This window comes from Gasterosteus aculeatus, chromosome 20, assembly GCF_964276395.1.
Source record: "Gasterosteus aculeatus chromosome 20, fGasAcu3.hap1.1, whole genome shotgun sequence".
NCBI classification, from domain to species: Eukaryota; Metazoa; Chordata; class Actinopteri; order Perciformes; family Gasterosteidae; genus Gasterosteus; species Gasterosteus aculeatus.
In genome coordinates this window covers 19,264,125-19,279,291 of record NC_135707.1, presented here as the reverse complement: position 1 = coordinate 19,279,291, position 15,167 = coordinate 19,264,125, and the positions used below count along the sequence as shown (strand labels likewise).

At 42.3% G+C, this 15,167-nt stretch overlaps 1 protein-coding gene across 2 annotated transcripts; it reads left to right on the top strand.

Annotated features, from left to right (window-relative positions):
• The first annotated feature begins 11,154 nt into the window (after positions 1-11,154).
• On the top strand, positions 11,155-14,966 carry osr2 (odd-skipped related transciption factor 2). 2 transcript variants are annotated; one of them, XM_040166382.2, is made up of 4 exons: positions 11,155-11,461; positions 13,106-13,795; positions 14,078-14,177; positions 14,543-14,966. In XM_040166382.2, exons 2-4 carry the CDS (start codon positions 13,143-13,145, stop codon positions 14,615-14,617), a joined length of 828 nt encoding a protein of 275 aa, XP_040022316.1. In that variant the 5' UTR covers positions 11,155-11,461; positions 13,106-13,142; the 3' UTR covers positions 14,618-14,966. The 2 variants fall into 2 exon arrangements, with proteins under 2 accessions (XP_040022316.1, XP_040022315.1); XM_040166381.2 differs by having other exon boundaries at positions 11,163-11,461; positions 14,461-14,966.
• The last annotated feature ends 201 nt before the right edge of the window (positions 14,967-15,167 follow it).

Sequence of the window (15,167 nt, the reverse complement as noted above, 5' to 3'; positions counted from 1 at the left end):
CATTACATTACATGTCAATTAGCTGACGTTTTTATCCAAAAGACTTACAATAGGTGCATTCAACTATAGGGATACAATGATGTGATTACAAATCCTAATCAGGGACAAACAGTAATTCACTCAATCGTTACATTTCACGGTATACATCCCTTTATAAAATATCAACATCATAAATTGCTGATAGAAAAAAAAATCTACAGCAAATAGCATTGCTTTCTATAAACAGTATTTGTGTTTAAGAGGTTAATAACTTAACCTCGCCAAATGTATTTGTTAGACACAAAATATCCTTTGATGTTTAATGATAGACTGTGTTCGAGGAATAAAAAGCAAGTATTTATATGTTGAATTTCCTTATTATTTACAGTAATCGTCTGAGACATCACGGCTTGAAATATCACCAAATCCTGACAAGTTTGGTTTCATTCTGTAGTCATTTTCTGGTCACCCTCAGTTACGCATGACATGTGGTGAAATTGAATAAAATGTGCTCATATTTTCCTCCATCTCTTTATGTTTCTCAGATGAACAACGTAACTGGACAGTGTCCAGACAACGCAGAGTTCAGCTGAAACCTGTCCGTCAATGCATCCTTGCTAAAACATGACGACGGGGGTCGTAGCTTGGGTCATCATTACTCAACAGCTGCTGCTGCTCCAGCAGTAGTCTGACAAACACTTCTGAGTCATGTATTGGATTCAAGTGTCTCTCATGTGTTGTTGCAACGATGGGTGCAACAATGCATCCTCTTCAGCTGAAGGAGTGACGGGGACCTGACTGTAAGTCACTCTCCTTCCTCCCTGCGGTTACCTCCCCCACCCCGCAACCAAAAGTACAAATAGCATGGGGACTATGGTAAAGTCCAGCTTACCGGTCCAGGTGCGTTGAGTTGAAACTTCTCCTTGGCCTCTTTGATGGACCTTCTCTCTGAATAACTTTTACATTTTACATTTACATTTACTTCTGTGATCTGATCTGATTCATCAACACCAAAACCTGCATAAGAAGTTTTTTTTCCCAAGCTGTCATAATTATAAAGCGCTGGTTAGAAAAAGGGTTAGATCCTGATACTCATTCTGGTCTGCAGTGTTTGGTACATCAACATATCTTCATTCTATAAGATGATGAATATGTTAGCAAACAGTTATACACGTGCACATTAAACATGGAGTAAAAAAGTCCTAATAAGTTTAATATTTACCTAGATTTTAGCTACTTAAGGTCTGATTATGGTCTCGCCACTAAGAAATACATTGCTCTTTACCTGCTAAATGCTAGATTGCTAACTTTGTCCAGCCTGATCTCCAAAACCTGTTCGTAAAAATGTATACGGAAATCTTGAAGATACAAATTCGTAGTGATACATACTAAATAAATACGGACTGGCAACTGATGACGTCACCCTATTCAAAGTGAATGGGGACCTGCACCCCGTAAACACACTTCGTGAAGTCTAACGAAGTCTCACGTGTTATGATTGCATTTTTAACGAGAAATCAATGTTAAATTGTAAGAAAACAATACTAACCCTAACCCCCTCAAAAAGCCAACATGGCGGAGAGGCATTCACTCAAGAATCCAACATGGCGGAGAGACGTTCACTCAAGGGGCGTGGTTAACCACCGCCAGTTAGTATGTATTGATACGAATTTCTATGTTAAATATTTTGTATACATTTTTACGAACAGGTTTTGGAGATCACGTTGCTTTGTCGGTTTGCAGTTGGTAGACTTTTTGATGAAAACAACACCCTGTTGCAGTCAAACGCAACCGAGAGTGGCGTGTGTAAACCAAAGCAACAAAGTAGCGGGCAAGAAATCCAAAGATATGAGCTGAAGACACAAAAACTTTTTTTAAATGTATTTTTTAATGTCTAAATATCCAGCCTGCACTACCTTTCTTTCAATCACCCTCAGACTGGCCGAAACAAGTCATGATATACTACCAAATCTACTGTGCCAGAGACTATAAAAAAATCCTGTACCAGGTGGGCAGTAATCAATGTCCATGTGTCAAGCATCCGCTATGAGCATTAGCCAAGATTTATACTGTAAATCTAAAAGTATGAAAATTGAGAAATCTGACTTTAATAGGATCTTTAACGGCTCCCAGAGCTGTGGAGCTGGGCTCCGGGCCCCTAGAGCCCCCAGCAAGCACTCCGTGCACATCCCAAGAAATTGCTCTTTCGTTTTCTTCTGCCTGGGCCCTGCTTGTCCAACTCAACATGTGAAATCAATATCAGCTACTTATAGCTAATTCTCACTTGCACTATCAACTCTCAGACATATTGCCAAAACTATTACCTTTTCTTTTGTTTTAATACTCTCTCCTCAGAGAAAGCACTCACTTAATATTAAAAAGAAATTGGAAGAATTGCACAGGGAATGACATGACAGCTTACTTAAAGGGTGTATTGCCCTTTCAAAAATGCATCAATGCTTAATATACTTAGTATTAAATGGATTCCTGAGAAGCGTTTTCATTTCATGCCCAAATGGCAAGGACGTGTTAAGCTGGACGTGCTGGGGGCTCCAATGGCCCTAGGCCTCTCATAGGTGTTTAATAACGGAGCCTTGGTTCATCCAGTCTATAGCACTTCGACAGAGATTATGTGCTTCCCAGAACAACCCCAGGGCCCTTTAGTTTTCATGAACATAATCCTGGAATCCACTCACACCATCCATCACTCTGACGCACACTGCACATGCAGACCCTTTTTTTTGTCGGTGATTGAAATGCACAGCTTTTAGGAAATATTAAATCTACGGACCCATCTGCGCGGATAGATTTTCTCAGGCATGACAGGACTGTAGGAGTTTCAAAGGCAGCGGCATTGCAGCATGGTCTGGGGAATGCCAGAGCCAGGATTCAAACCTCCACATAGGTGAGAAATATGTGATTTGTGAGTAGTTTCAACACTACATCACACCTCTTCTATAAGATCCCCTTAACGTCCAATTACGCAATTGGAACACCAGTGACAGGAGGCTGTTTCCATCCAAAAGGGTAAGAGGGGAATGTGGCTTTTCTCCTCTGTGGTATCGGGGAGTATCTTACCAGAACCTGGGCACTAATGTAAAGTCCCAGTAAAGCAAAAACGTTGCCTGTTTTTCAGACAAAGCAGCGCAGAACACTCACATGGCCATGCCACAGGGAGACTCTTTCCACCAGCTTCAAACAAATACTCGAGTTGTGACTCTACTTCTCTCTGTTTTATTTATTTTTTCAACAGGGGCACCGGTGTAGGTGTAAAACAGGTCATTGGGAACTCCCCAGGACCAGTTTGGTGAAGCCCTGCAACACGGCAATATCCACAGCCGGTCAGGAGACCCCACCCCCCGTCGACCAATAACTCCATTATTTTCCCGTACGTCGTGAACAGTTTAAACCCCGATTAAAAGAGTACAAATAATTTTCAGAAACCGAGTCAACATTTATAAAACTATATTTCCTTTCCATGCGTCTGCTTCATGGCTGCATTGCGTGGGGATGTGGATGCGGAGCTCATAATGTATTCCTGGTGGCAGTCTGATTTTTTCTCTGGCAACAAGTTGTGAACATGCATCCTATAAATGCATCAGTACAAGATGGTGATTTACTGGGCTGGAAGGGAAGTGATTACGAGTGACTGATGAGAGCGCAAAAGCAACCTCCCTCAAGACTGCACCTGTGTGAGTTAACATTTACTTAGTGTGTGTGTGTGTGTGTGTGTGTGTGTGTGTGTGTGTGTGTGTGTGTGTGTGTGTGGGGGGGGGGTGGGGGGGCATGTTAAATATCCTGAAAGAGTTGTTTTTGCGGATGCATGCCTGTGTCTACAAGCTAAATGCAACCATGCAGGCTTCCAGGGTATTCATTTGAACCACAGTGGAGCATCAATAACACAAGAATCCATTCAAAAAATAATACATGATGTTATTTTAGTTCAAAGAGCGTGAGGGAATTGAGAGGGGAGAAGCAACAAAGTTGGATTCCAGCCAACAGGGCTGTTTTTAGCACTGAGAAAAACAGTTCTTTATGATAACAACTTCTTAGAACAACTCTGGGAGGAAATACAGCTCTTTGTGAGTTAATTTAATTGGAGTGTCATTTGCTCATGTGAGATTTCAGGAGAGAGGGGTGCCTGGCTGCGGAGTAGCTGTCCCACAGGTCCTTCGTAGCCAAAGGTCCTTCTTGTAACAGTGTCAAGATCTGCTCTCATTTATTTTAAGTGGAACACCATTTCCTGACTCCCTTTGTAATGTGCAATGGGTCTGGCACATCACAAAGGCAATGAAAGGCAGGGGAATAGAAAGAAATTATGAAATCACACGGGATTGATGTTATTGTTGTTGGTGTCGGTGTGGGAAAACAACCGGCTCTATTATTTGTTCCTCATCCAGCAACATCACAGAGCTTGTTGAAGAAGGCCCGATCGCACGTAATCATGACAGGAGTTTCCTCCATTCCTCACATCTACCACTTTCCATTCACCTCTCTCTCCATCTTTCCCCTGCTTCCTTAAAACATCCTTCCATTTGGGCCGTTCCTCCATATCCTCATCTCCCTATCCATCAAACTCTCCTTTACTTTCTCCACCCAAGTTTATCCATCCTTTACTTGCTTCGCTCCCTCCACTGCTCTGTTTCCATCATTCCATCTCAGGTACAAGACGGGTGCAGTAGGTCACTTGGACCTTTAAAATGGTCAGGTCTTATAGGCTGGATGAGACACTGTGTGAAGCTCTGTTGTTTTATCCTTCCAGCGAGCTGCTGTAACTTTGTTAATGTCTTTCATCAGCCTATTAACAGCACATAAGCGGGGGCCAGAAAACAGGTGCAGGGAGGGTTTTACTGTCTGTCACCTTTCCGGCAGGAGCCGATCGGCAGCAGGGAGTGTAGGCAATACAGTTACAGCTGGAGAATCAACGCCTTAGGCCCACAAAGTCACAGCCTCAATAACAGTGAAATACCGTGGACTTCATGTTAAACTAGCAGCAAAGGACACATGCAGCACAAAACGTGATTCCTGAGTGGACGTTTTGCATAGTGCACATATCTGCGTTCTTGCTGAGAGTTAGATGAAAAGGCTGATCGCAATCTTCCGAGCTGGAGCCGGGGTTTGAACTTCTCTCCCAGCGCTCTTTTTGTTCTATTGCTTTTCATGTGAACAACAAAGTGCGACGTACTGAAAACTCTCTTTCGCTCCCCCTTCAAGTGGCCATTTAGTCGCACATTTCAGTTGTCCCATGAATGTCGTTCCTACAACCCAACCCTTTTGTACTTACATTAAATGTAATGCTAAGGCCACTTAGCTTAGCTTACCAGATGGACTAAGAACAGGTGAAATAACTGGTCTGGCTCTGTACGAAGGTCACAAAATGGGCTCCCAAAGCTCATGACTATGAGCTCTGATTATTACACATTATATTTGTTTAATCAAAACAAAATCACATGAGAATATTTTTTCTTCTGTTTTGGATTAGTTTTCTTTTCTTTAGTTTTCATTGGTTTTATTTACTTTAGTTGCGTTGACTTGAGTTTCAGTAATTTTTTTCAGTTTAGTTTTCTTTTATTTAGTCTATTTTTCTTTTGTTTGTTCAATTGTATTTTATTTTGTTCTGTTTTGTTTCGAGACAACTAATGGAGCCTGCTGAATAAGTTAGGCTTAAGTTGTATCATTATGTATTTGTATGTCCAAAATTGTCCAACTATTTATTTAAGGTTAATAAAGAATATACTGCCACAATGATTCTCTGCACATACTGGCATTCAGATTTGATTTCAATGGTCAATGATGGACCAGATGTCATGGGAAAAAAACGTTCAATTTACTGTGTGCTGTAACTGTGCTATGAAAATGGAAAAAAATACATGATTAATATGCATATTAGCAGGAAAAGGTTCCACATAAAAAAGAAAAGTCTTGGATTCATGGTAGATTTTAACTGAGCTAAGCCAGTAAAGTGAGCTGTCAGCATTCAGTGAGGAAAGAGGCAAACCAGCCATGATGCAATGTGTGGAGGGCAACAAGGCATGAGGCACCTTTTAAAAAAGTGAACCCTAGCCCTTACACGAACAGAGCAGCTAAATCCGGAGAATGCCTGCCCGGCAACAAAAAGGTCACGCCTGTCACAGCTGAGCTGTGTAGGCCTCAGAACATGCTTTGGGAAAATACCCTTTCTACATGACAAGCATATGTAAACAGTAAAAAAACACAGTGACCAGGCAGCTCAATTCTACCCTATGACACATAATCGTCAACTCCAGATAAACACATATAAACACAGTTGTAATGGGCCGGTAGGTCTTCAGCTCCATCTTTGTTTCTCCCTTTGTATTTAATCTGCATTTCATTTTGAAATCTTTCTGTCATCTTTCGAATTTACTCCAAAATGACTACCTCGATCCAACCTACCACCGATGCCAAAATAGCCCGTCAGAGGCCCAAAGAGAAGTATTATCTATATTCCAATGAATGTGGACTTAACCAAACGATGAGAGGCTGTTGCTGTCAATTAAACCAGCGGATGACTCCACTGAGATCAGATGTTTTATTGAGGCCCATTTATGATCATACACAGATTCATTCCCTATCCTTGCTCCTACTTCTTCCGTCTGCTTGCCACCAGACAAGACAGCAAATAACTAGATATGTCATGTTAATGGAAGAGGGACGTGGGGTGGCTCTTCTACAGAAGCGCCCGGCCAGCACAGACAACCACAGGAAGCTATTTGCTGACAAATGGGATTTGGTGCTTCAGGCTTGAGCTGTATTTATTGGCTGGGTTTTTTATCGGTCGGTAGAGCAGGATATCGTGGCGGTCTTGCCTCTCTGGCAAATTGGATGACGTTGCAAGGGAGCGAAAAAGGCCTTCTGGTCACGCAAAGGTGCCGAGCGCTGTTAACCAGATGGCAGGAGACCAGTGAGGAGGGTGGCAATGGACAGCAGATGGAGAAGGGATCATCGAGGAGACCAGAGGAATGCAGCGTGTACAGCCGACACACTTCTCCCGGCTTACACACATGATCAGTGAGGCTATGTTCCTTGTAGTTCCTCATGTTTAAAGTTGAAGATCAAGAGGAAACGCACAAAAAAACTGATAAGAACTAATATGTGTTATATGTAGGAGCATAGTTCAAGTATTTTAGCATACTCCCAGAACATTTTCCCGAGCACTAAAACTGACAAAAATGAAGTCATCATTGAGTGGTTCAATGTAGTAGTTTGCAATAGCAGTGTGAAGGATAACCAATGGGGGGCAATCTTGCACAATACAGCAGCCAGACAGAACATGTGGCTCTCCAAGTTGAACTCAACCATATACTGCAGAGTCTTCCTCATCTGGTTTCTAAAACCTGTCCAAAACGTGCTTGAGGCCATTTACTGATTAACTGGACCATAAATCCAGTTTGAATATGGTGGAAGTGTGTGTTACTCCTTTTATTCACATGTGTGTTTATCCATACTGCAACTGTCAGTATTCCTTTTTCAGATTCAGGCATGACAATGACATCATGTTGACAGCTATTGTTTTGACTTATATCTGTATTCAAGAATACATGTTAGTGCAATATGTTTATCAAATGAAATCTGCTTTTAATGAGCAAACAATGAGCACAATTACACGGATAATACACGATCTGATTTGTCTACCTGACAGCATGAAAAATACTTGATGGACATTTTAGATTAACTTGTTAAAACTTACAAAAATGATGGTGAAACAAAGGAACCAAACTCCTTCTGTAAAAAGACACATTTAACAAGATACAAATTGTTTCATCCTGACAGTGTTCATCAGTGTTCAGGTTTTTTGTGATGGTATACGTCACTGCACAATAGAGACTACCTATTATCTATCATTCTGGTATTTGTATTATATGTTTTGCTTACTAGCCTGTAAGACCTCACTAGACTAATTGTTTAGTGCTTATTGTATCTGAAAAAATGTATTAATGACAGACGTTCACCCTCAAACAACAACAACCATGAGGCAATAGAAAAAAAGACCTCCTTTTCTCAAGAAGTGCACAATTTCATGTAAAACGGTGTAACGTGGAGGAAAATGTGACTCTATGGGGGTCTCTGGGTGAAGAAGAAAAAAGCCATCCTGAGAGCTGCTGCAGAGGCAGGATGACTGAGAGTGTAGGTGGGGATGTGGGGGCTCTGAAAACCACAGTAGGTAGGTAAGAGTGACAGGTTCTCTTTGTATGGACCTGACATCCTGTCTTTCAACATGCACACAGACCCAGGCACACTCCAGAACAGCTTCCTGTCAAGGACTGGCTGCATGTGAGTATTACAGAGGTAAGGAGCAGCATTAGAAAGCAAGATGGCCTGGGATAACTGAAGGACAGGGTGATGGTCAATTATGGCATAAGGGAGCCATGAGCTGAGAATACAATTGGAATACTTAATACATAAATAATACATAAAATATAGAAATACATAAAGTATCTGTTTATTTAATTTTCCCTTTAATTGGACGTCATTTCAGAAGCTGAAGAATTAAACAAATCACAAATCAAGCTTTCTCCAATATTAATAAAGAAAGCCTGACAACCCAAATATATAGAAATACATGTTTAAAACCTCTATTACATCAGACGAGTGCATAATGCATATCAATAACTATTTACTAATAATTTGTACTTGCACAAGTGATCTATTTGTTTATTAATAATTCGTGCTGCTCTGCCTCTCGGTGTGTCGGCCATTACAGGCTTGGCAGCTGCGCCGAGCGGCAGCACTGATCCTCCGCTGGTGGGGGTCGGGTTATCTCAGAGAATGATGGCGGCTGCAGGGGGACTCGGGGCAGGGCCAAGGGGCAAGGCACTAACCCACTACAGAGAATACAATACTCCTCTGGCACTCACTGGTGTAGCCGTAGGGGGGGAAAGCTGCATTCGAGGCCACATGTAATAGTTCGGGAACGCTGGACGGCATTAAATTAATCTCTGTTCCTATGTCATATTTAACTGTAATATTATTAGACAAAATAAAAGCACAAAAGACACCACAGTGAATGTACAAATGCATTAATACAAATAATACAATCAAATGTGTACGGAGAATAACAAAACAGTAAAGTAAATCTGAGTACCGTCTTGATTTATGCAACTTTAAACTTTAAACTAAATACAAAAAAACTCACTTTTACAGGAAGTCGGTATTTCATGGGGACATATTTGTAAGAAAATGCATTTCGACTCTCTATATTGTTGATAAATTTGAATTAATTGTAGTGCAGTATTGATTGTAGCATTTAAAGAGCAGTCTTAATTATACTTAAATGTGAATTAATGGCCTCTTTCCAAGGACAAAAACAAAATGAACATAATAAAACAACGTTATACATTTTTGTGAAAAGAATACGTTGGAAAATGTCCACGACTATCATGTAAAAGTGTGGGGTTAATGTTTCTTCTAATCCGTCGCAGTGTTTTGACAGTGAAGACGTGAGGCCCGCGTGATATGAAACCTAACGAAAAAACCACAAGCGTGTCGGCTGCTGAACATTCTGCAGCTCTTAAGAAAACGACAATCAGGCTGCACGAGCTCCTGAAACATGGATTATCCGAAGCCTCTATATTTGTTGTCTCTCATGTAACGAACGGAAATAATCATTATTAATGATAATGCTTTAAATACCCATATAAAGAGATCAGCAACTCCATTCATGCGTTGCTGTAATTAAATAATTGTATTGTTTTTCGACTGGTGGGGTGATTTATTTTTATCTTTAATATTGAATATTTCTAAGAGCACGAATGGCGAGGTGAGGTTTCATCAAAGCGTGTTTTAGCGATCTTGCCTGAAAACATGAAGATGTACTGACAGTCAGAGCTTCAGTGAAGCCGCAAACTGCGTAGAGTTTAGCGGTACTTCCAATAGGCGGCGCTGCAGACCAGGTCTGAGCAGTGGAGGCCAGCGCTGCAGCAACGGTCCTGCTGTGAACATGGCAAAACGACACATTACTTTTCAAACTGGACTTCTGCATATTACTTACGTCTTAATATTATTTTTAAAAATGATAGAGAGAAAGGTTTAAAAACAAGATTCAATTATTCAACATTGATTCTGCATTTTGACGTTTCACTAAATCTAGTACACTTTTCTATACTTGACTTAAACTCGTAAAAAGATTTATTTAAATTTTCGGTGAATTTTCTGGTGGTTTTCATAGAAAACAAAAAAACCTGTGTAGCGTGCTGGTGATGCATTTGCGTGTGTGTGTGTGTGTGTGTGTGTGTGTGTGTGTGTGTGTGTGTGTGTGTGTGTGTGTGTGTGTGTGGTGTGTGTGTTCGTGCGTGCGTGCGTGTGCATATGAGTGGATCCATGAGGGATCATCATTATTATTATCATTATTATTATTTTGCATATGGCCAGACCAAGGCCACCAACCATTTGATTAAATGGCAGCATGATTAACATGACATACTATCTTCAATATGTTGTTATTTAAATTATCGAAATATATGAAATATGAAAGAATGACAGAACTGTTATTACTGCGTTTGGACAAAGGAGAGTTGTGTTTCAGGCCAATCCTATATATAGTCCCGCAACATATTGCAGAATATTTCAATGCACACAATACATCAAATATTTAAAAAAAAAACGTTATGTAATTTTAATGGAGAACATAAATGAATAATTGTGTAGCAAGAATCCTTTTTAAATGAGTGCCGTTCACGTGACAAAATAAAGAATGTATAAAAGAAGAAAAAACACAAGTGACCATGACTGCTTCGCGCTGTTGCGGATCTTGGGGTCAATGTACAGTGTGATGAATATTTTAACCTCATCACAAAGAAATAAAACGACTTCATGTGGTGGCTCTTTGGTGGCACTGTATTCCCGCAAATTAAGTGTGTAGTTTTAATAAATGGAAAAACATTGTAAACGGCATCCAGACACATTTCAGAGTTAGAAGAGGGGGTGAAAGAGGGATGACCATCTCCAAAAGACGGTCTCAGCCTTGACTGAAAGGTCTGTGAGAGGTGTCAGAGGAGGCAGGTTGAACAAAACACACTTCTCTACAATGGTCTTCAGACATAGTTGCTATCCAAACACAAATAAACAGAGGAGGAACATCGGAGTTAATGATAGAGGGGGGTGGAGGCGTGTCGGAGGGCGGGCTAAACACACCAGAGCCCCGGAGCCCTGAAAAGTGCAGGACCGGTGCGCATTACACACACTTCCAGCCCCAGCTCCGGACAGAGACACCCGCGCTGCCGCTGCTGCTGCCGCCAGCAAACTCCTCCAAACTTCTTCGCCCCCTTTTTGTCCCACAACTTCTCCCGACTCATCAGATCTGCGCTAAGGTCCGAGACTTCCCGGCTGTCTGCATGGCTACGTGAAAGTTTCATGGACTTGGAACTTGGAAAACCTTTCGCGGCGTTCTATTGGAGCTCTCCGCCACTATAGTTACTGTGGATTACTGACATAACGTGAGGACCTTTGGCAGAGTTTTGTTGGGGTAAGATTCCGTCTGTCCGGGTATTTTGTCAGCCCGATGTAGGGAACCGACACCACTCTGCTCAACTCAGCTCACTTGTTAGAAACTTTTCATCCAAAGGAAACTTACTGTTGCATGAACCAAATAGATCCGACAGTCGGTAAAATGTCCAAGACTGACTGATACTCAGTTATTAGAGACGATTGTTGGTTTGCGATGATCAACACCTTGGGGTGACAGCTCTCTATCCCAATGGGCCAAACATTGCCGAAACAAGTCTCTAGACTTTGGTTATGTTTACTTTGATGAAAGCAAAAAAAAAACTTGACAAGCACTCCGATAACACGACATGGCATTTATGCTGCTGTCAGAGTATAACATTAAGTCCAAAGGTTATTGAGAGGAAGAACAGGTCGGATAAAGTTACACACGTGGGCAAAGAACAACAAGTGGCTGCGCGGTGACTGGTGTTGCACCTGTGCAAACTTCAATTAAAACTGCCCCGTCTTTGAAAAGAGGAAAGCGAGGTGGAAAGAACTTCATAAGATGTGTGTAACAACTCTAAGCGACCTGACCCGAGCATGCGATCAGCCCTCCGGCTGCCGTGTCCCGCAGGACTCTCCCATCTGCAAGACAATCATGTCCAAACTCCCGCAGGTTTCAGACTCGGGAACGTGACGATTAGATTCGGGTGGAAAACATGTAGAACAAATGATCCAAACAGAATACGCAGGGTTTTATTTAATTTCGACCAAATCTAAAGGTCAGCGTGGGGCCTCGACTTACACGGTTTTCCTTTTCCCCTGTGTTGGAAAAGACAACTTGTCACCGCCGCATACATGGAACCGGGCCACCGTGGCTGTTGTTCTTTCGTAATGCACACTTCACCTTATTTGTCCGACATGTGGAGGAGACGCTTAGCTCCGCCGCCACAGGTCCACCATGAGCAGAAACACCTTAATTCAAAAACATGCCGTATGAAATCAAATAGTCCTAAAACGAGCTACATATCAGGCCTGCCAGATGAACTGGCTGCAGTCCCGCGAGCACGCAAATAAAAAGCACATGCACACAAAGTCACAATTAAAGTAGCATTCTTGTGGGTAATATTAGGCAGGATTTGTTTCGCGTTTCGCTCTAACCTGAGCGCGCATTTGACATACTCTTGGAACATTTAAAAATTCCTACAAATCCAGAGGTCACTTGTATTTCAGCGGTGTGAAACAACAGCTACAACCGTCAAAAACAACAACTTGTCTTCTCTAATTGCTTCGCCCGAACTTCATTCGGAGCGATCGGTGCCGAATCAAACATTCGCACCCACCCTTTTGAATTACAATTTTGATAGATTTTGTTTTTAAAAAGATGTAGCCTATAAATATAATATTGCTCATCTCTGCTTTTAAGCGTTTCTATTTACGCTCATGCGTTAGATACGTGTTTATATTCTCGCTGTGGTTCTACTTGTGTCGAACACGAAAAAAAAGTTGTTATGAAATTTAAATAATTGGAGGTCGTGAAATAAATATTAGAAATAAATTTGATCATGTATGTTAAGAAGAAAAATGGGTAAGAATAATGCATTTTTGTATTTAGTCTACCGTTTGTTTTATAGTAATATCATTGTAACGGGACATTAACGCTCAACACATTTTTCTCCCCCAGGGCTATCACCGTGTCTTCTGCAGAGGTCTGAGCCGAGATGGGGAGCAAAGCCCTGCACGCTCCGATCCCCCTGCACCCGGCCCTGCAGCTCACAAACTACTCTTTCCTGCAGGCCGTCAACACTTTCCCCGCTGACCAGCTGCAGGGCCTTTACGGCCTCAGTGCCGTGCAGACCATGCACATGAACCACTGGACTCTTGGTTACCCGCACATCCAAGGACTGAGGTCTACGATCACGGAGATGGCAGCCGCCCAGGGTCTGGTGGACCCAAGGATTCCCTTCCCGGCGTTGCCGTTCACGGCCGCAGCGCAGCTCTTCCATCCAAAGCAAGCCGGCGTAGCGCACGGCATCCCCTCGCTGCACAAGAACAGGCCGAGGTTTGACTTCGCCAACCTGGCCCTCGCTGCCACTCAGGAGGACCCTCCGAAAGCTTCAGATCTGGTGAAGTTGGCGTCGGGGCTAGGGGGGACCCTCTCCGAGCTGAGCAAGCTGTCCCCGGATAGAAAGCCCACCCGGGGCAGGCTCCCTTCCAAGACTAAAAAGGAATTTATTTGCAAGTTCTGCGGGAGGCATTTCACCAAGTCCTACAACCTCCTCATCCACGAGAGGACCCACACGGACGAGCGGCCTTATACCTGTGATATCTGCCACAAGGCCTTTAGAAGGCAAGACCATCTCAGAGACCACAGGTAGGACTGAAAAAGAGCTAAATCCCCAGCAGCAGCTAATTCCTGACGATGCACGTGATTCAAACCACACGTCTAAATAACACTTTGATTACTTGCAATTAAAAACGTTGGTGTATATATACATTTATAAAACATGTGGGCTATTCCCGAAGTGTTATCCACGAGGGCGCTAAAGTCCTTTTACCAATACAGTTTGCGCAGCAAAGCACTATATTACGGTGGGGTTTGTTGTGAGTCCACGCAAGAGCTGTTTTTTGATGAAGCGACATTTTTGTTTTGCAGATACATCCACTCCAAGGAAAAGCCATTCAAATGTCAAGAATGTGGGAAGGGATTCTGTCAGTCTCGAACTCTAGCCGTCCATAAAACCTTACACATGCAGGTAAGCTGGCCATATTAACAAGTCATCCTTAATTATGTGATGTGCTCGTCATTCACCCGTAATGCTCTGTCTTGTCTGCTGCATGAATGGGATGCTGACAGTCTCGCACAACAATTGTGTTTGGCCAAATCCAAATTAAAATGCAAGACACAATTAATGTGATGATTTGAGTTACAACTGACGCAATTTATAGTGGATTTATTGAGATGAATGAAAGCTACAATTTCTAGACGTTCTATCCAATTAAAGGGAATAATCCTTTGCTTGCTTTAAATCTAAACAGGAGTCCCCCCACAAATGCCCCACATGCGGAAGAACCTTTAATCAAAGAAGTAACCTGAAAACTCACCTTCTCACCCATACAGACATCAAGCCCTACAGCTGTGGCCGCTGCGGAAAGGTGTTTCGGCGCAACTGTGACTTGCGACGGCACAGTTTGACGCACAGCCCACATCAGGACTACTAGCCTGGACAGACTAATACAAAACAAAACAATGGACAATTCAAAAAGAAAACAAGCCACAGGAAGACAAGCGACTGTTTTGGTTCTAAAGACATTCTCCAAATGAGGACATGTTTACTGCCGCACACTTCACTGCGGGGATTTGGTTGCATCTCCAGTGGGACACGCAGCGGAGCCATGGCAATGTCCGGCTTTCATACCACCTGTAAATATCAAGACCATGTACATACTGTTTTTTTTCTGACATTGCGATGATAAACGTGTAAAAACAGTCATAAGTTTAAAGTATGTTAAATTGTATTTTAGAAATAAATATTTCCATGATATATGTCTGCATGCTCTTGTCTTTATTTTATGACGCTATCACGAAGCTAAACGACTCCATGTGTTTACGTGAGGTACAGCCTCCGTGAGGTACACTTGTTTTTCAGTAGACCAGATGTCAGTTAGCAGCCAGGGATGCCTTTAAGGGCAAACCTTGCAGACAAGAAAATCATCAAATTGCAGAGGCAGTCAGCTGCGATCGT